Genomic DNA, 22,370 nt, shown 5'->3' on the forward strand with positions numbered 1-22,370 from the left:
GGAAGGGGCAGGTACTGGCGATGCCTTGTTTTACTGATGGCGAGACAGAGGGGTGAAGCTTTCACTGAACCTGTCTGCCAGCAGATTGGCTGTATCTACAGCATTGGTGTATGTGGTGTCCTTGACCACCAGTTATGAGCAGATCTGGGTGCTTCCCTTGAGACTGAGGACATATGCGAAGAAGGCCTTATGATTGTCTTTAGCAGATATGGCCAGTTTGGACTCGAAGTTTGCTTTGGAAGATTTCACTAGTGCACCTGTTTGCTTGTTCAGGCTAAGGAGAGATTGCTTCCAATTAGGCACCTGCTCCTTCTTGGTCCTGGACAGCAATTGTTTCCTTTTATTATAGAGTTTATTTACTGTAGATGTCCACCAGACAGGTATACTCTTCCTTGAAGAGGAGGATTTCATCCTGTCAGGTATTCCTGATTTCCTGCAGCTATATAAATGCTCATAAATGCTCATATAGTACTTTGGTGTAGGTTTGGACATATGTGCCAATTCCTATGGAGAGGGAGGGGGCTGTGAAGCTGTTTATACCTTCCCTCAGGAGGTTGTCATCAGTTTTGGCAAAGTTTTTTTGTTTGACCCTAGCTATGGGGGAGGTCGTGACCGCTTTGTGGTCTGATCTTACCATGGATGATAACACTGTAGGGATGCTGCACTGGTTACTCATGTTGGTTAATACAAGTCCAAGATATTTTCATCTCTTGTGGGGGTGTCAATCAACTGGTCCAAGGCATTTGCATTGATGAAATCAAGGAATCTCTGGGCATGAGTTTTTTGGCAAGAGTATTTCTTCCAGTCTGTGGTTGGACAGTTAAAAATTGCCCAGGATCAGGGTAAAGGGTTGAATCTTGATAAATTTGAAGAGATCCAGATAGGTGGAGTGGGCATCTTGAGTCAACGTTAGAGGGCTATAGCTAGCTATGATTTGAATAGGGGTCCTGTCAATTAACTGCAGATGGAGTGTTTCCTGTGCATCATACTATCATTAAAGCCAGGGAACTTATCCGCTACAAGCAGCACTTGCCACTTTAGTTCCTTGACTTCCAATATGTTGTAATAACTATTAATAAAGTTCTTAGTATTTACTTGTTCAAGTGCAAAAAAATGAAAGTAAACATGAAATTTGAACTTGAACTTAAACATTCAAGACTATGCATTGTCAGGGCATTACTAGTATCATGTTCCCTGATTCTAACATTTAGTTACCTTGTGCTTTTCCCTACATAAAACTGCAAGCATGAACTGCAGGTTGCAAAATACACCATGCATGAACTGTGACAATCATACCCTGCCTTCGCTGTAAACCTAAGTTTTAAATGTTGAAATTTAACACTAACAATATTACTAATGAACCTGCACTGGTTACAGTTGGCATAAGAATAAGTGGCAACTTTCTCACTGAAAATTTTAATTTCTTTAGTCAAGTTAAACTGTAATAATTTTTAAAATTACATGATTTTTTCCAAACAAATTGTGAAACCTCACCTACAACTTTCGCTAACTCGGGGTTGCCTAAAATAATCCTCCAGCTATTTCTAATATCTTTTACCTCTTGATATCCACTGTTTTAGAATCTGGAAAAGCTAAACTTTTATCCAAGGCATTAGCTGTTTTATAAGTGGATTTTTCTTCATAATGGGTGGAAAAAAATGCCTTTACTTAAAATAGGGGGGAATTTTTCATGAGGTTTACTGCCTACCTCTCGCTTGATCTCATTCAGTTTTTCACCAGGATATCCTCCATTGAAAAAAAAGGTCTTTAATAAATTTTATTTCATCTAGAAATATAATATCTTCACTAATAATTATACTAGCTCTCATTAACTGTCATCTAAGGATGTTTAACTTCATAAATTTAGGTTGTTGGCTAGAGAAATGTAAATACTTATTTTTAAAGGTCTGTTTTCTATGAATGGACATGACAATTTTTTTATTATTATGATCTATTTGAATGGCTACTTGTAAGAAATTAAGGAATGTACTTTTACCACTTAGCATAAAATGTAGCCAAACAATGATTTCATTTATTTCTTTAACAAATTCTGTAAACAGTTCACCATTTCCCCCCAAATAAATATTAAATTATCACTGTATCTTTTATAGAAATTATTATTTTAAAATAAGGGCAAATTAACTAATATAGTCATCTCCCACCAACACAGCATTAAGTATGCAAAAGTAGGAGCTATTTTAGCCACCATAGCCACTCCAGTTTTTTGTTGATAAATCCCACTGTCAGAAATGAAGAAATTATGTTTAATTACTATCTCCAATAAAGTACTCACAACATTAACAATAACTGAATCCATTTTGCAGAACTTGTCCAAATATAACTTCACAAACTCCAACCCCCCTTCTTCATCAAAACTTGTATACAATGCTACTACATCAACTGTACCCATAATTGTTTCTTCGCCCATGAATTTATAATTTTTAAGCATTCTAAAAATCCACAGAAATCTTTTAAATAAAATTCACTGTTCTGCACTAAAGGACTTAGAAGGCTATCCAAGTAACTAGAAATAGTTACAGTCTTAAGTCTCAGGGAAGATACGATTGGTCTGAAAGGAGGGTGTGATTCAGGTTTCTAAATTTTGGGAATTCCAAACAGTTACTCTAGTTCAGGTTGTTCTACTAATAAGAAATCATAAATATCCAAATTTAAGAAACCTTGGTTAAACAATTCAAATAGAAAACCATCAACTTCAGAAAAAACATCTGCTTACAAATTCTTTACTAACTTTAATGTAACTTACATAATCCAATATTTTTAAAATGTCATCTCTGTATTCAGTATGTTTCATTATAACTAATCCACAACTTTTGTCTGCTTTCATATATCGCAAGTGTTTGAACTTAAATTACTTAATGCTTTCTGCTCATTAACCTTACACATTTTTGACGTAGGTTTATGTAATATCATATTACTGAAATAATTTTCACAGATTTTTGTTAAATACATTCAATGAATTTTGTAATGGAGGGTTAAAACAACTCTTTTTTTTCTGATGATTCTCTGTTAAAATTTTTAACAGCACTCAGAATGTATTCTAAATTCAGTTTTTGTACAAATAGTTTAAAGTCCAGAATTAAGACAGTATATGAAATTCTTCTGCCAGGAATAAAGGTAAAACCTTTGGACAAAACATTCAACGTGTCACAACTAAACGTATGTGAACTCAAATTAAATACAGGGCATTTATCTTCATCCTCCTCGTCTCCTTCCTCTGCCCCTCTTCTTCCCTCTGTTTTACTTGGTATTTCTGAACACAGTCTGTGGTGGTAATCGATTCCCCAGCTGAAAAAATGGGAATGACTGTGGAGCATTAAAAATTTCTAAGAACTTTATTAATGGCTGTAACAACATCTTGCAAGCCAGGGAAATAAAGTGGCATAAACTATAGCATTAATGTTAAATGTTTATTAAAGTTGACATATATGTAAAATGTTTTACATATAATGCTTAAAGTTTTTATAAGATATGTGCTAGATTTATCATAAATTTTTAGGTTAGGGTTAACAAGTGCTTTTTAAGATATTTAAATATGTAATGTTTTTTGTATACATGTGACTGAAAAGGCTCTTGTTTATTGGATGATTTAATTACATGTCATGTTTGGAGAGTTATTTAAGCTTTGTATAAGATTTTATGTTAGACTGTTACTTCTGCTGAAGTTCTGTTTTAGTGATTAAAAAGAAACAAAACTGCTAAAGAAGTATTTACTTAACATTCTCCAACTCAGTTATTCCTATGATTACAAATTACATGAAATGTTTTCTAAATTTTCCAACTAAAAATTAAATTAAAAAAAAAAATCTTACTCACTTTAAATAAATACTATAACTTTAGAGCTATAACCAAGTTAGAAAGCACAATACTAAACCAATTCTTGAAATATTTAGGTATAACCTTTCATAAAAAACATACTTTGAAGTATCGATAAAACTTATACAGATGTCAGACATCTATTCAAGATTTAAAAACATAGATTAATATGAATTTTCCATTGTTAGGCAAGACAGCAATGATCAAAATCAAAATTTTAGGAATATTTTCATTTTATTATGTATAACTTACATAACACCCCATTTAAAGTATTCAATTATATTTAACTCATTGCTTCCAAGAGTGTGACCACCAGGAAATCAGATTTCTTTTGCATCCTGTAAGGATATGCTTGCCTTTACATAAGACATCCTATACTCCTGAAATAAGTACACTTCTCATTGCTTCCAAAGTCTAAAGATCTGGTACAGATGCTCATGTAAAACTGATATAGCAAGATGGCATCTGCAAACTGGCATGATTTGTTAAACATGCATAGTGAAATGGTTAGCACAGGATGTATAGTGTTAGAGTTATGCACTTATGCAGTGTGGAATGTCACACCTCTAGCAGCCTACACACATCCTTGCATTTCAGAGCATTTTCTGAAAAATCAACTTAAAACACAAGAGAAAGAAAATTAACAATTTTTGTGAATAAAAGCTATCAAAATGGCACAATAGGAATGTCATCAATAATAAGTATTCTTTACAGCGATAATATATGGTGCATTCAATCTTTCCATAAATACTATAATATATTATAATGCAGACAAACCCAGAATTACATTTTCTGCTAAGCTTTCACAAACAAATTTACATACATTGGAAACTAAACAACCTAGACATGTATTGTTCAAACACATTTTGTTAACCAGACATAAGCTTTCACATGACAGCTAGAACTACCTTTCTGAGTGCATGTTTATGGAGATATTTGCAGAAATATGAAACCATATGCACAACTGTAAAATTATCAATATAAATGACACTAAATATCTCTCAAGATGTGCAACTTACAGTGCAAATATCAATGACAAATGGACAATGACAATTAATGTTCCTATCAACTAGCATAGCATTTCACATTACCCCCCCCTCAATAGCACGTAGGTCTCTCAGTTTTGAAAACATGAACATAAATATGAATTATATGTGTCAAACGGTGATTAATTTCTCTACTATACTACATTATATATTAATGATCTTGGTGCCGTTTTGTTAATATGCCCTTCTTTCTAATGCCATCAGCTGATAAATTGTTTAGTTAAAGGAGATGGAACCCCCCCCCCCCCCAAAAAAAAAAAAAGTCTGGACACTATAATGAGCTATGGGTGTTACCTGGAAGTATACAAAAAGAAGTTTTAGGCTTAAATGAGTTAAGGAGTATTTGCAAAAAGTTATGAAACGTGATACATTTTCCACATTAACAATGTAATGATGGAGTACAATACTGTCTTATTGCACTGGTGTATGCAATCAGTGGGTGTTAGTAAAAGGTGACATTAAAACATGGTGAGTAATATGAAGACATTCTGACATACATTTTTTGGGGTAAAGCAGTTATGACTATTTTCATAATGACACAAATTTAATAAAGGCTGTATGATCTACAGGTAAACTAATGGTGCCATCTTATACAAAAACATTAAAATACACAATGCTGCCACTTATACTTGCCATCTAAAATACATATTTTGTAGAGTGATATTGTTTTGAAATGTTGTGAAAATATTATATCCATAAATTAAATAGATTTGGAACTTTGTTGGAAAGTTACAAACAGGTGAACAATTCTCCCATTAACATCTTAGCTCTATCTTGCACACCTACAGAGATAAAACCCTATATGTGGCTATAAGACTAGTATTTTTTGCCAAACAATTTCTTTTATAAAACTGCAATATAAAAATCAGCAACTACAGACAGACCGACCTTTAAAACTAAAAAAAAGTGTGTAGATCTCGGTCTACTGGAGCTTTCATGTTTTACAATGTTTGCAATTTGCGTCCTTTATCAGTTATTGCAGATCTTACAAAGTATGTTTTCTGTTGATGCTTTTGGAGAAAAGCTCTCAGGAAGAAAGTAATTCCAAGCTTAGAATATTCATCAGAAAAAAATAAATGAAAACTCCAGCCAGGCTAGAACTTCCAATGAGTGACCTCCCAAACCTACTGTAACAGAGGCACATGGGATATATGCAAATGACCCTTATGAACATCAGGTGTTTTGAGCTATATGGTGATTCTGATTGCCCATGACTTTTACATTTGAAGTTGTTTTAATGGACAATTTCAGGCCAATAAAGCCAAACCCCACTAGTTATGGATATGCATATTTCGGCCTTGTTATTACCTCGTCAGCATAGCATAAGCAGAGTAAATAAACTACTGGCTGTAAACGTAAACTTGAGCAAGCACAGAGGCACATAAAGTCATGGGTAATCCAACAGTCTTTATTCTGAAGCGCTTTTTGTCCTGCTCACTGGCAGGACTTCATCAGATAAGAGATACAGTAGAACTATTAAATAGTAAATGGGCGTTGCAAACAAATCAAGCATCAAATAATTACCTTAAAGAGGTATTGCTCACTATTGCACATTAAGATCTTATGTGAACGTGATACTCTCAGCCAGTTAAGATATGTTAAGATAAACGCACAGCTGCCACTCTCCACTCTGGTACAGGTCCCTATGATCTTTATACTAATTATTCTAACACCCTACAGGCTACTGCAAACAAAAAAACGATTCTAATTTTCAGAAAGACCAGTGGTATCCTTAACTGATGAAATTATGACTTAAACAAATCCAAACTTATAACTGCAATCCACTAACCATTCTGTTTTTGAAGAAAAATATTTTAAATCTTTCAAAATTCACAGCCCTATCCCAAAAGCTCATGAAAATTTTGTACATTGATGACATGTCATTTCTTTTTCAAAGAATCAATTTAAATCCCAACATTCTCAAACAATAAGATGAATGTTTTATCCAATTTTCCTTACTGAAAACAAATCAATACAAGTCTTTTTTTCATAGGTGTATACTATTACCAGGGCCTTTATAAGCCTGCTTTAATTCTGCTACGCACTCAGTAACTGCATTTGAATTGTTTTACTGCTGTTGTAGCTGCTTTTATGTAAAAAAAAAAAAAAAAAAAAAAAAAAAAAAAAAACTTTTAAGTTTGTTTCCCACCTTTTCTGTAAATAGTCTAGTCCAGATATAGATTTGCTGTATCCAGAATTCTTTGTAAGCTTCTGAGCCCCCCCACCCCCAAGCCTTTCTGTCTTGGAGGGAAGCCTTCTAGCTTATCAGTGGGATTGGTAAGCACTAGGTAGCCTATCTACCACAAGAGGAGTGGTTTCTGGCCCAGAAATTGTAGTTTAGTGGCTGTATGGGCAGTTTTTCCATTCCCTTCAACTTTCTGGTTTAAAAGCCCGTGTTTGCGCTTGTTTCCCATCTTTCCTGTAACTAGTCTAGTCCTGATACAGATTTGCTGTATCCAGGACTGTTTGTAAGCTTCTGAGCCCTCCAAGCCTTTTTGTATTGGAGGGATGCATTCTAGCTTATTAGTGGGAGTGGTAAGCACTAGGCAGCCTATTTACCACAACAGGAGTGGTTTCTGGACCAGAAATTGTAGTTTATTGAACGTTTGGACAGTTTTTCCATCCCTTTCAAATTTCTGGCTTAAAAGCTCACATTTTACTGTATATATAACTGTGGAGCTTTTCCCCCTGGGCCTCCACTGAAAATGGGTTCTTCAGGCCTAGTGGACTTTCCCGGTAATCAAATGCAATAAATAAATAAATTTGCATGGGTTTGCGCTTGTTTAAGGTCCGCTCAGCAGTGCCGAGCTGAGGTAAACTATTACTGGTGCCAGAAAGTCTGCTCTTCAGTTTTCGCTTAGATCTTGCTAGTTCTTTCTCTCTTGCACTTCAAATAGCCTAATCGCTTTGCACTTCAGCAGGTTTTTGTAGCAATTATTATAGCATACAATAGCCATCAGCAGCACTAGTCATTCTTCACAGAAATAGCTCCAATACTTAGTAGTTATGACCACTCTTCCTGGCATGATTAATGGGCAGTTCCCCTGTGCTTTCTCCTATTAACCCAGTGCACTTGGGCATTCTGAGGCAGTATAGCAACTGCCTCATGTACACAAACAACCCTCTCCTCTTACCTCCCAACAGACTTGTAAGAGATGCACTTATATCACAAATTGGAAGCTATGCACTCTCCAGCCAAGACTGAACTAGCTGGTCAAGAGGAGAAGGTCAACACCTGCACCACACCACATGGAACACATAACCTTCCAGAACATGCATTATCACAGCTCTCACATAAAAACAGAAACCACATACCCACCTTCGCAGAGGCACTCAATAGAAATTTACCCAAACAGAAGAGACTGCCAAGACAGAAATGCACTCTACCACCACAACACAGCACAAACCACAGGACACACAGCTCACCTCAACAGTGTGCCCCTCAACCTAAGCCCCTAAGGCTAAACACCTTGCTCACTACACTAATCATAGGTGACTCAATAGTGAGGCACACAGAAGTCCCACTCACTACGTGAATAAGGAGAAGGTAACAGTCTGCTATCAGGTGCCAGAATCTGACACATAACACATGCACTCAGGTCACTCCACAACAAGTACAAGTATGACTCTGTCAATATCCACATGGGTGTGAATGACCTGAGACGCACCTCCCTGGACTGCATGAAAAGAGACATTGTGGAGCTCTCGAATTATGTGGCCCAGGCAGGTATGACACTAGCCCTCAGCAGTATCCTACCATCACCCAGAATGACACTGCAGTACAAACAAAAAATGACTGACTTCAACAATTGGCTAGGTTTCTGGTAACATTCTAAGGGGATCCAGTATCTGTCTGCTTGGGATGACATGACTGACAGACCTTGATGCTTTGCCAGATATGGCCTGCATCTGTCACCCCTGGGTATCCGTGTACTGGGTAAGGCTCTTACCACCCCTATAGTGCCTTTTTAGGTGGTGTTCCAAAGACCAAATTACCACCATAACAGCTATAAATAAATGCAATCTGAGGGCCATGCTGCTCAACGCTAGAAGTCTAAATCTCAAGATGAACTCACTCGAAGCACTCCTCAAAATGGAGAACTTCGACATTTGTGCTGTAACGGAGACCTGGTTTAAAGTCGCAGAAAGCACCCCTGCGCTACCAGGCTCTAACTCATTCCACACCTTTCAGCCCCAAAACATGGACCAAAGCTACACAGGCGGTGGTGTCTCCATATACATAAAGGATATTCTCACCTCCAGACTAATAGCCCAGCATAATGCATCTGAGATACGTCAGGTACAACTAATATTGGGTAAGGCTGTGATCCAGGTCATAGCCTGCAACAGGTCCCCAACCATGTCCATATACTCTCATTCCATGTTCCTAAACACCCTGGAATCTATCAAGGTCCAACCCAACACACTCATACTATGAGAATTCATCTACCCCTCCATCAAATGGGAAAACTACTTAAGCACCAATGCACTGGCCCAGTGCTTCCTGGAATTCATCATTTCCAATGCCCTGGAGCAGCTCATTCTTACCCCCTCTAGAGGAAGCAACATCCTTGACCTGGTTATTACTAACATGGGCAACCTTTGCTCTACACCAACAGTCAAGTCCTCCCTAATTAGATCCGACCACAAACTAATCACCATGGAAATCCACATCTCACCCACACACCCCACAAAGGTATCCACCATGAAAAACTTCTCCAAAGTTGACGCTGGACTCCTAAAATCAGAGGTGGCTAACTTCACTGCACCCATGCCAATGGAAAATAGATGCATGACTGCCAAATCATACACCAATGCACTATACGAGCAGGTACAGAAATGCATGGAACTAGCCATACCCAACATAACCAAGAAGCTCTTCTCCAAAAACAGGAAGCCAGTCTGGTGGTCCCCTGCCAATAATAAACTCTACAACAGAAAGAAGAACCTGTTGCAGAAAAAGGTGAAGTCCCAAGACTGGAAAAATTCCCTTATTAGCCTCAACAAAAAGTTGAGATCCCTCATAAAAACCTCCAAAGGCAGCTATGAAGGGAGAATTGCAGCAGACACTAAAAACAACCACAAAGCCTTCTTTAGTTATATCAAGAATCTCCATGGCAATACTCAGATTTGCTCTGAGTTACTGCACAATGATACCTCCTATGTATACTGAGCCAACAGACATTGCCAACATACTGTCCGACAGATTCAGTGCCAACTTTACCCCTCTCTTCCCCCCTAAAGGGCCAATCTCAATACCGGAAGAATAACAGGCACTCTGCTTTACTGCAGCACAGGTTAAAGCTGCAATGTCTAAGGCCAAGAATACAGCTTCCATGCGACCCGACGATATCCCTGGCTGTGTTCTACATGAATTACAAAGTGAACTGGCACCACATCTGTGTGCTCCGTTCACACACAGCCTCACCAAAGGCTTTGTCCCTATGGAATGGCGCACTGCTACAGTCATCCCTCTCCATAAAGGAGGAGCGACTACAGATCCTGGAAATTATTGTCCCATTAGCCTGATGAGTCTGATATATAAGGCTATGGAGCGCATCATCATGGACCTAATTAACAAGGATATAGGAAATCTCCAAACTCTAGAGCCCACGCAATTCGGTTTTATGAAGGCAGATTATGCCTGCTCATCCTGGTTAACTTCTTTGAGTCAGTCACCAGAGCGATGGATGAAGGTAAGGCAATTCATACAGCCAGCCTCGATCTGGCCAAGGCCTATGATATCATTCCTCACTCAGGAATCATTGATAAACTCAGCAAACTAGACATCAACCCCTATATCATTAGGTGGGTTGCAAACTGGCTCACAGACAGAACCCACAGTGTGAAAGTAGCAGACTCCAAGTCAAACTGCCGACCAGTCACGAGTGGAGTCTCACAGGGATCAGTCCTGATTCCTCTCCTGTTTGGCATCTACTGCTCAGAAGTCCAGGCGAACACAGAGGGACTCTGGCTGACCAAATTCGCAGACGACTGCAAGCTGGGAACCATTATTAACTCCCCAAGTGATGCAGGCATCCTACAGAAAGGCCTCACTAAGTCCAAAGACCGGTGTCGAAACCATGGCCTTAAGCTTAATGCGTCATCCCCTTTGGGAAAAACTCAGTTCCCACTAATTACCACATCGATGAGAGCCCAGTAAACACTGAAGGCGTTATAAGAGATCTATGGACACAGGTTGACAGCAACCTCTCTTTCGACCACCACATTGCCACTGTGGTCAGAAAGTCCTTCTATGTGGCACATCTCATTACTAAGGGTTTTGCATCCAGGAAGAAAGAGGTCATCATTTCTCTCTACTCTTCCCTCAACAAACCAATCATAGAGTATAATGCCCCATTTGGCATGTACCTCACTAGACACCTGCAACAGCTGGAGAGGCCACAAATGTACCTCACAAACAGGATCCCAGTACTTAAACACGTCCTACATGGAGAGACTCAAACTCCAGCTATTCTCTGTCTCATATCGTCTACTAAGAGGTGACCTCTGCTTGACTTACAAAGCCATGTCTGACCTAGCAGCTCTGTTAGAAATGCTACATCTGAAGAAATCCCAATCCCTCCGCACCACATGCTCCAGAGACCTCAACCTCATTACCACAATCAACAGAACATGCTGGAGGGACAGGTTCATAACCCAGAGACTGCCCATGCACTGGAATGGACTTCCCATACATGTCAAGCAGAGCACCTCACTAGCCCTCTTCAAGAGAAATCTTGATGAGTGGATGGGAAATAAAAGTTCACATTGGGGATCACTCCAGTGGCTCTTCTTGACAGAGGCACTGGGAAATAACGACAGGCGGCACAATGCCAGGGCATTTCTATGGGCTAGGCTTGTAAAGGCCCCAGGACCATTAGCCTAGTACACACCTATGAACCTAGCCATGCATCCCAAATGTATCCCAGAAGTGTCTGGAGAGATTATTTTAAGGGGTGTATGTAAGCTAAGATACAACTTAGACTACCTATGTCCATTAGAGACATAGCTACTAGACCTAGGGTGAACTTCTGCTTTCCCATCCACTAGTCCAGGTTACGATTAAATAGGGTTAGGGAAGAACTCTGCTTCACATGGATGAGAAGTCGGTTTCAGAAGGGGGAAAGTCCGAGACACATGCTTGTCCCTCCTGCATGTCCTATTTATGTCTGAAGCAAGTTTCCGGTCCCTAAATCGAGTAGCTGTGATACAACTGGTTTTGCAGATGTGCAAAAGGTCAGTCAGTGCAGTATCCAAGGATGCCTTGTATGCCAGGCACAGATCATCTCTCAACAGTCTGGGGGGGGGGGGGGAGTATAGAAATAGGGCTTTGAAGTAATCTGCATAGGATATGCTGTTTGTATCCTGTATTCCTTTTGGGAGGAACCCCTGTGGATATTCCAGCTGTGGCATGTGCCTTGTCTGGTACACACCGAAGGGATACTGTACTCTATGATGGGTTTGATGAGGTCTGAATATAGAAGAATGATGACCTCCTTGGACTTAAGATGCCATGCTCTTGCTTATAAGCTGAACAACAATGAATGATTTCCTAAGTACTTTAAATACATTGTGGTCAAAAGCCAGGTTAGTATCCTCAAACATACCCAAATTCTTGACTACTGGGTCCATTTAGGGGTGTGCTGTCAATGAGGTAGCCTCCTTGGATGACCAACGTCCAAAAAGGTACCACTATGCTTTTCCTGGCACTGAAATTTAAGCTCTGGCTTTGGCACCAGTCAATTTGTCTTTGTCAGTCTGTACTGTAGGATGTTAGTGTTTTGGGGAGATTCTATGACTTTTTCTAGTCTGCAGTCATCTGCAAACTTGGTCAGCCAGAGGCATCTGACATTGGCTTTGACTTCCAAGAAATAAATGCCAAAAAGGAGTGGGCCAACTATACAGCCCTGGGAGACTCCACTAGTGACCAGCATCTTTGTGCTGGTGGTCTCCCTATCCTAACTTCCTGGGTCCTATTTGAGAGCCAGCTGGCTATCCACCTTACAACATAGGGTCTAATACCTAATTCTATAAGCTTGTTTACAATGCCTGGATGGGGTACTGTATCAAATACCTTAGCTAGGTCAAGGTAGGCATTATGCACCTTTTTGCCTATTCATCCATTGCTTTGGCGAAGTTTTCAAAGATGTCCACCAGGCTGAGTAGGCATGGCCTGCCTTTGGTGAAGCCAAACCAGGTTAGATCCAGTGTCTGAAGGTTTCCTATGTCATTATTAATCATATCTATGGTAAATCTTTCCATGGCTTTACATAAGAGAATATTCAGACTTATACGTTTGTAATTGTCAGGGTCCACTGATGAACCACCCTTGTGCAGGGGGGTGACCGCTGCAGTCCACCACTCACATGGCACAAAGCCTGCCTGGTGGCTATAGTTAAATAGTGATTAGATTCCAGAGGTCCAGACAGGTCATGCTTCAGGCAATTTAGGAGGCAACCTTGGATACTACTGAGGCCCATCAATGTGGTGATCTTAGACAGTGCATTCAGGACCTGCTCCCTAGTGATAGTTGAGGGGATATGTTTGATGGTATTACTTAGGAGTCAGCTGGGGTGGAGAGAGGGAGTTAAAATTGGAGCTGAATTCATCAGAGTTGCTATATCTTCAGACTCCTTGTAAGTGGCTCCATTAATCAGTTCTGCACACTGTTGTGTACTGCCTTTGAGGTAAATAAAGCCTTCTGGTTGTCTTGGGCCTGGAAGGCTTTCCTTGGTAAACTTAAATTGTCCTCTAAGTCGTTTGTTTAGCCTAATGAGAGTTTTTTTTTAATCTTGTTGGGCATTGTACTTTGTAATTTTAGCTATGACTTTTTTGTTGTTGTACAATCGGTTTACGTTTAGATTACACCAGTGTTATTTGCTTTTTTCAATTGTTTTGGGCTTCTCTCTCTTTGGCACAGCTGTCTCTATGCAACTATCAAAATGACTGTACAGGCAACGGAGGCAGTTGGGTAACTTTTTTTTGTGTGTGTGTGTGTGTGTGTGTGTGTGTGTGTTATGTGGCCTAATTCCACCTCCTACTGGTGATGTACACACAAATCACAACAAGGGCTGCCTATACTCTCACCATGTCCATGTATGTGTGCTTCTTCACACAGTCTTCAATCTTAAAATGCAGATAAACGTAATAAATAATTACATAAAATAGCAATATAGTACAGTTGACATTATATGAGACTAATACAGACAGAACCCTTTGAGGAGAACCATAACACTGCCACCACTGTACTAAACCTCAAGACTCTGAGTCTAGTCCAGTTGACATACTCACATCTAATCATTGCCTACAACCTACTGTACTTTCCAGACAAATGCTTTTACTTTTACTATGAATCAGTAAGACATTCAACACTATTGGAGACTCTCTCTACTCTCATTATGTGTCAAAACTCTGGAATGAAATACCAACATGGATAGAAAACTTAAATAGTTACAAAACTTGGCATAAACATCACCTGTGCCAAAGATGGCTCTGCTCTTTCTCCTCACCTGGCTAGCTTTACTCAGTTTACTTTTCTCCAACTCTTTCAGACACTTTGCTTCCCAGTCTTTGTGTACCTTATAGCTCCTCCTCTTACTGCAGTTACTTCCTAAACCCTTACTTTTCCTCCTCCTCCTCTCACACTCCACCACTAACTACAATTGCTCCTCTGTCCATTTATCTTCCTGCTCATTTCCGTAACTTCTCCTTTCATATCCCTTTTTGTAGATCAATATGTGTGTACAGCTTTAAGAAACTTTCTAGGGGTTTGCACAAGTGTGTAAATACTGAGCACATGTGAGCCTGAATACCATTTTGTAGTTAATGGTTGAGATGTAAGCATGTGTGTGTCTGTGTAGTCTGCCTGTTAATCAATTTGTTTATAGTTTCTAATGCTGCTAACCATCCTGATGTGTTTCTATTTAATAAAGCATATAAATGAACTACCCCGCCTGTTTGTCATCTACACTAAAGAGGGACAGGCGACATGCTGTCAGAAGTGGCATGTCTAAAAGGACATGCCAGAATGGGATCCAGATTCCTTAGATTCAAGGGCCTCTTCTTTACTCAGTTAAGATTAGAGGAATATGAATATACAGGACTGGATCATCCCTTCTGCGCAAATAACTCGTAAAACAGGTCAGAAACGAATTTCAGATATTACTATTTGCTCAAACTATTTATTTGCAAACTATGAAATGAGGCATTCAGAACATGCAAAATGAATTTCTAAGTAACAGAAATATTTGGAATTACGATATATACAGAAATGTTCAAAATAACTATGGAGAATGTTTGAAATAAAGTCAAATCACATAAAATGAATAAAATAAGGGAAACCACATTTTTCACTAAGCACTACTTTTTCATATTAATCAAAGCTATTAGAGTTGTCTGAAGTGTATGAAGTGTTAGCATGCTTGTGCAGCATTACAGTACTGTTATTTCACAAAATAGAGACATTTCAAACCATATTTCGCAAAGTACAGTATTTGAAAGAGTTTACTGTGCACTCAAATATTACTACGGGCACATATAGCAGCTTGTTCATATATAATTACAAAGGCCATATTTTTCAGTGTATTTGGGCATAATCTGTTGGCATGGCAGACAGATTTCAGAAACCTAGTTCACCTGTGTTTGGCAATAATGTTGCAGAGAACTGCAGAGTGTTTGAGCAGGAGTACGATATTTTTATACAGGCTGCATTTTCTGATAAAGATAACTGCACAAAGGCATTTAATCCACTTAATTTACCTGGGTCAGATGCCATAGAAAGGGAGTGTTCTTTGTGTATGTACCTACTGTATTTGCAGGAAAGGGGGAAAACTGTCATATAGCTGTACCATCTGAGTCAAAGGAAGACAGAGAGTGCTTAAAATGTAAATTTAGAGAAATGTGTAACCCCCAAACAAATGTTATAATGGAAAGGCACTTATTTTATACAAGGGATCAAAAGCCTGGTGAAACTTTTGCAGAATATATAACTGATTTGAAATACTATTTGCCAGTATGTAGTTAAGGAATTTGATATTATTAATGGGGTTGCTTTTGAGACAAATGGAATATTTAGCTGTTATACGGAGAGAGTTATATATGGTATGAAATGCCTGTGTAATAAATTTTATGTGGGAGAAACTAACAGGTCTCTAGCATGTAGAATTAAAGAACATGTTAGAGACATAAAAAATAACAAACAAACTAGTCCTGTAGCAGTGCATTTTAATAAGTTTCATAATGGTAGTCCAGAAGGTTTAGTTGTTATGGTTTTAGATCGTGTAAAGGATAAAATGTTTTTGAATGAGCAACAAGTTAAACATATATTAAGAAAGAAAGAGTTATGTTTAATTTTAAAATGTAATACATTAATTCCTAATGGGTTAAATTATGATTGTTCTTGGAAAAGTATGTTATAAATGTATATATTAGTAGTAAATATGGTTGTATTAGATGACTGTTTCTTTATTTTGTTAATTGATGTATTACAAGGGTGTGTCTGTTGTAAGTATATAAGAGATGTAAAAATGGAAGCAAAGCTTTTACTCTGTTAAGGCAAGTTTGCCGAGGCACTAGAGAATTTACCAGTTGTGTATTTCAAGTGTTTCTATATCTTACTTGGATTTTTTAATAAATTCCTTACTGAATTGGATTCTATTGTGTGGTGAACCATTGTTTGTTCGTGCTTTTTGTGGTAGAATATACTGTCACTAATAAGATGAAGTGTCATTTTGCAGTCCATGGTAATCCACACACAGTTATTTCTAACAATGGCAGGCAGTTTACTAGCCAGCAATGCAAAAGATTTGCAGAAGAGTGGGACTTTATTCATGTTATGAGTAGTCCTGTGTACCCACAGTCAAATGGTTTGGCAGAACATGCAGTTCAAAGTGCAAGACAGTTACTTGAGAAGTTGAAACGAGACAATAGTGATGTTTTCCTGAATCTCTTGAATCCTAGAAATATTCCTTGTGATAAATATCTTGGCTTGCCTGCCCAGAGACTTCTGTCGGGACAAACCAGAACTACATTATACATCAGCAGTAGTTTACTGATTCCAAGTGCTAACAATAACAGATTGGTGAAAGCCCATCTTTTAAAAAAATGCCTAGCCCGTAAGTCTTATTACAATAAATCCAGCAAACCACTCAATCCATTAAGGAGAGACATTTCGAATGCAAACGTGCAAAGGTTATGATCAGATTGGAGTTATGAAGAGTATTTGTCCAGAGCCGAGATTGTACATTGTAGAATCACAAGGAGTAGAGTTTAGGCAGAATCAGAAACATTTGATGCCAGTATCTGAGCCTGTACCACAGCACCTAGCCGGTGAGAAAGACCATCTCAGAATAGTTGTCCAGCATTTCAGCTGCAGAGAACGTTCCAGTAGATATCCCTGTTCCTGAGATGAATCCTAAAGTTCCTGATATGAGTTGTTCACCAAAGACTGTCCCTGTTGCTAAACCCAGTTCTGATTACTATATTACTACATCAGATCGCATTTTCAGACCATGTTACACATACACGGCAACTTGGACATGAACATTGTGTCTATTTCAAATGTCTATATTATTGCATGTCCTTTTCTAATGTCATTTCATCGAGGGCAATCTATTTAAGAGGGAGGATGTAGATCAATGTGCATGTACAGCTTTAAGAAGCATTCTAGGGCCTTGTACAAGTGTATAAATACTGAGCATGTGTGAGCCTGACTGCCATTTTGTAGTAAGCTGTTGAGATGTAAGCATGTATGTCTGTGTAGTCTGTTAATCAGTTCCTTTTTATTTTGTAATGTAGCTATCCATCACGATGTGTATCTATGTAATAAAGCATATAAACGAACTACCCCACTTGTTCGTCATCTATACTAGAGCGGGATGAGGGAAAGATGGTACAAGACAAACATGTCCAAAAAGTCTTTGCTTTAATTATGAATGTAATAGTAAGTGGGGTGAATCTGTATGTTTATTTTTAAATACTATAATGCAGAGGTTTTCCTTTCTACACCTAAACTATTTACAGTCGGTTACTTATTATAAAAAGTGTAAATAGTCATTTTAGGAACAGATTTGTGTACATTTTATTTTATTTTAAGATTTTATGCTAAAAAATCCAGGAGCTCAGATAAATGGTCACACCAAGAACAGCAAGGCCAAATAATAAGGTATATCAAAGTTGAGACCAAAACAAAGTCAAATAAATAGACCCACAGACACTTTATTGTAGTAAGCGCTTTCACAGTACCATAACACTGCTTCTTCAGACTATAAAAGCTCAATAAAACCAACATTTATATAGGTACAATTAAATGGCATAGTCCAATAAAAACTTCACAGTAATTAAGACATCAGCATTACATCACAATTAGAAGAGAAGTTTTAAAGAAATTGTCAATATAAGCTATCCATAAACAGTGATTTAGAAACAAGTAACCAGTGAAAAAATAAATGCTTGATGTCATAAACAAATAAAAACATACATTATTACACACATAAATAATTTACTTCAAACTCCTAGCAGCTAAAATTGGTTTCAAAGATGTTGATATTTGTGAGATGAGCTTATTTTAAGATCTTCCATATGTGCCGTGTGTGTGTGTGTGTGTGTGTGTGTGTGTGTGTGTGTGTGTGTGTATGCAGAAAAAAAGCAACATAACACTAATTTCCATTTCAGTGTACACTCCAACAAATAATAAAAACACATTTATAAGCACTTCAGTCTTACAAATGACCCAAAATTAAACAACAAATACAGTAATTGTAAGTGTCATTAGTGCACCACCACAGTAACACAAACACTGTTTGGTATTCCTTTCATAAATTCAAAAATATTTTACAAAAATCATCTTTCAATAGTAGTGCTTAAATATAAAACTCACTTTAGCTTACTCTTAACTGAATAAATGCTCCACAACAACACAGTAACCCGGGAAATCGTCATAATCTACCTATGCAGTTTGCATCAAAAGTTCAAATCGAACATCTGCTTCTTTATTATATAAAAAGGAAAAAGAAAAAAATAACTGGTAAAGTGAATGTCCCTTGCATTCTTAATTTTGATTATCGCTGGCCTAGGAGTAAAATAAAGCATAATAGCTAATGATTTATTAAATTAAATGACAGCTCTTTTAATTTTCTTTAAGAGGGAAAATCAAACATCAACAGCAAATAATGCCATACACTCGGTAAAAACCTTCCCTATCCAGCTTACAAATATGACATAGCCTGTACTGTTTTCCTACGATAACTCGCATGCTAACTGAACATTTCATTTACCCAACCCACCAGCTCTTCAATCATACCATTAATTGAATATCAAAAGCATGTAATAGCTATAGATTTAATATTGTGACATTTACAATCTTTCTTCATATAACTACAACATATATACAAAAGCGGTATATCACAAAGCAGTACAATACAGAAATGGTGTAGCAGTCTAACAATAAACCTAAACTGAACATTCCATGTGCAAAACATGTTTATCCAATAAAATTACAATAACAATACCTTCATAAAAAACGAGCACCTCAATAGGGAACTCTTAATAGAACTGCAGGGACATGAAGTTTCATGGTTGTGACTTGTATGAAGTGCGATTTAACACAAATAACTAAAATTTGAAAGCTGCTGTTACACATTTAAGGACATTTTTTGCAGGGGAAGGTTGCATACTGCTGTTGCATATATAAAATTCTAAGATTTATGGTCTTCCATTTGCATCATGTGAGCCAAATACAACTCTGTGAGCCACTTTTATCTAATGCTTAAGTGTAGTTTGCTTTGTGCATGAACCATAAGTGAAGTAACATGCCCCCAACACACACTTTCACTCTTAAGCAATTGTTAAAAAAAACTGCTATTCTGCATGTGGTTAATGTGATAAAACATTTCCAATACCGTATAATAAAAATAATTAAGTGGCTGATAATAATTTCAAAACTGTTTGTTCTGAAGGAAAGATAATATATATTTAAATATATATATATATATATATATATATATATAGTTAGTATATCAGTCTTACTGATGCCTGTAAGGTGTCTATCCTGAAGAAAAAACTCTAAAATTAATGAAGGGCTAGCCTTCCAGTAGCACATAGGAATAATGCCATAACAATGACTCAAGCAACTGAGGTCCATATAGTGGCATCTGTCCTGGGGAAGTTGGTGGTTTCTTGGCTGGTTGTTTCTGTTGCTAGAGTATCTTCAGATATAAGAAAATGCCTTCCAGCTAATCAGAGCTGGAATTACACTGAAGGGACTATCATTTTTCCTCCAGCAGTTCATTGTAAGGTTTACAGATGACTATCACTACGTCTGTATTCAAGGGAAATGAGACTCCGTCAAGACACAGTACTGAAAGGCCTTAACTTTAAGGACTTTGATCCAGCAAAGAAAGTAATACAGCCTTCCTGTATTCACCATAACTCCCTTCTTCTTCCAGTGAAATTTAAGTTCCAAAAGCAGGAGCCAGTTGCTTTGTAGCTCCTCAAGCCATTAATGGTAGTTCTTGTGCTCACATGAGAAGAGGCACATACATGGACAAGGTGGCTGTAAAGGCAGACTTCACAGTGATGCAGGTATGTGTATCACCACCATGGGGTGGAATTAGGCCACATAAAACAAACAAAAAAAAGCTACCTAACCACCTCCGATGGCTGTGCAGGAGACAGCAGTACCCTGCACAAGATCCGCTGTGCAGATCTGGAGGTTGAGTTGCCACCATCAGGGAACAATGGCTCGTGTGCCATTGGGAAGGCCTGAGGACTGCAGGCTAGGAGGCAAAAAAGATAAAGTAATAAAAGCAATGAAGGCATCTTTTAAGTACGTCATAGCTTTTCTGAATGACGCAGTGACAGTACATTCCCAAATTACAAAATCACACACTTACACACGCACCTTATTTTAGTATACTGCCATCCTTCAAAATAACAAATCAATCAGCTTTTGGATTAAAAAATGACCAGAGAAAGAGGTTAATATGCAATCTCTTACCACTACTGACATAACAGCGAACCTCGTGGTGGAAGCATTCTGTCACATTTTCCTACTGTAATACTTTAGCTGGAGGTAGTCTTTATATTTGTAATATATGATCCTACTATATTCTCCCCATCAAGAAAGCTGGTGTTTACTGATGCGGCAGTGAAGGTAAAGCTTATAAGAAACAGTACTTAGCATTTTGAATACAGTTCAGAGACTCTGCAAACAGCCTAAAAATCATCCCCTCTCAAAATGGACTCAAAATCTGTAACAGGTAGTTTTTTTTATCTGGTAGTAAATAAAAAGATAATTCTTGATTTTATGCATGCACATATATATGTGTGTGTGTGTGTGTGTGTGTGTGTGTATGTATGTATGTATATATATATATATATATATATATATATATATATATATATACACACACACACACACACACACACACACACACACACATATATATATATTTTAGGTACTTGTATTTATAGGTACTTACACTTTCCGTATGCACTGGATGCACAGAAAATAGCAACGCAGCTAGCAGGGAGGATTTTGGAGCTAGGTTTAATCGTCTGCATTTGTTGTCGTATGCCAGACCACCAAGCAATATTGAGAAGACATCGACCATTAGAACAGAAATTACACAATGAAGAAGAATGTTAAAAGCGTGGAAACCGATGGGGTGAAGGCCTCCAGCCAAAATGTAGTTAAACCTGTAATAAAACAAAATTACACAACGCTATTAGTGATTCACATAAAGTGAATTTCAAACGCATTTAAAGTCCAGAGTTCAAACAGCTAATTCAGCAGCACAATAATAATTTTCAAGGAACCAGGTTGCTGTTTTTTTTTAATTAAATGTAGGATTTAAGTGTTTCACAATTAATTCCTGTGACTCTTCAGATATAAGAAAATGCCTTCCAGCTAATCAGAGCTGGAATTACACTGAAGGGACTATCATTTTTCCTCCAGCAGTTCATTGTAAGGTTTACAGATGACTATCACTACGTCTGTATTCAAGGGAAATGAGACTCTGACAAGACACAGTACTCAAAGGCCTTAACTTTGAGGACTCTGATTCAGCAAAGAAAGTAATACAGCCTTCCTGCATTCACCATAACTCCCTTCTTCTTCCAGTGAAATGCAAGTCATTTTTTTATACTTGGCTAATGGAAACCTATGCATATCTTACTTTGTAACCAACATCACATTTAAATAAACCATTTACTTACTAAATGGACAGACGAAACTCTGTTGTGAACTTACTAGCTGACAAACAATAACAATACAGTATCCTTTCCTTCAATGCAACACATTTCTACTGCACTGAGTGACTGACATACTTTTGCATTAGGCTGAGGAAAGCTTCTGTACATAAACCACTGTAAATATCATCAGTCTTTTTAGTAAACTGCTTACAAAATGACAAGAAACTGAATGCATCAGCTGAAAGCATACATATGCAATGAGCTTCAGTTCTATGCAAGCAATCTGATCTTACGCCT

The 22,370-nt window shown here is 37.8% G+C and overlaps 1 protein-coding gene across 1 annotated transcript in view; it reads right to left on the bottom strand.

Annotated features, from left to right (window-relative positions):
* TMTC4 (transmembrane O-mannosyltransferase targeting cadherins 4) overlaps positions 1–22,370 on the bottom strand; it is a 1,460,040-nt gene that overhangs the window by 1,170,945 nt on the left and 266,725 nt on the right. The window contains exon 4 of the mRNA XM_044071235.1: positions 21,362–21,578. Within this exon, the coding sequence (XP_043927170.1) occupies positions 21,362–21,578 (217 nt within the window). The remainder of the gene's footprint in view (positions 1–21,361; positions 21,579–22,370) is intronic.

Source organism: Protopterus annectens, chromosome 5.part0 (assembly GCF_019279795.1).
Source record: "Protopterus annectens isolate FY-2018-M chromosome 5.part0, PAN1.0, whole genome shotgun sequence".
NCBI classification, from domain to species: Eukaryota; Metazoa; Chordata; order Ceratodontiformes; family Protopteridae; genus Protopterus; species Protopterus annectens.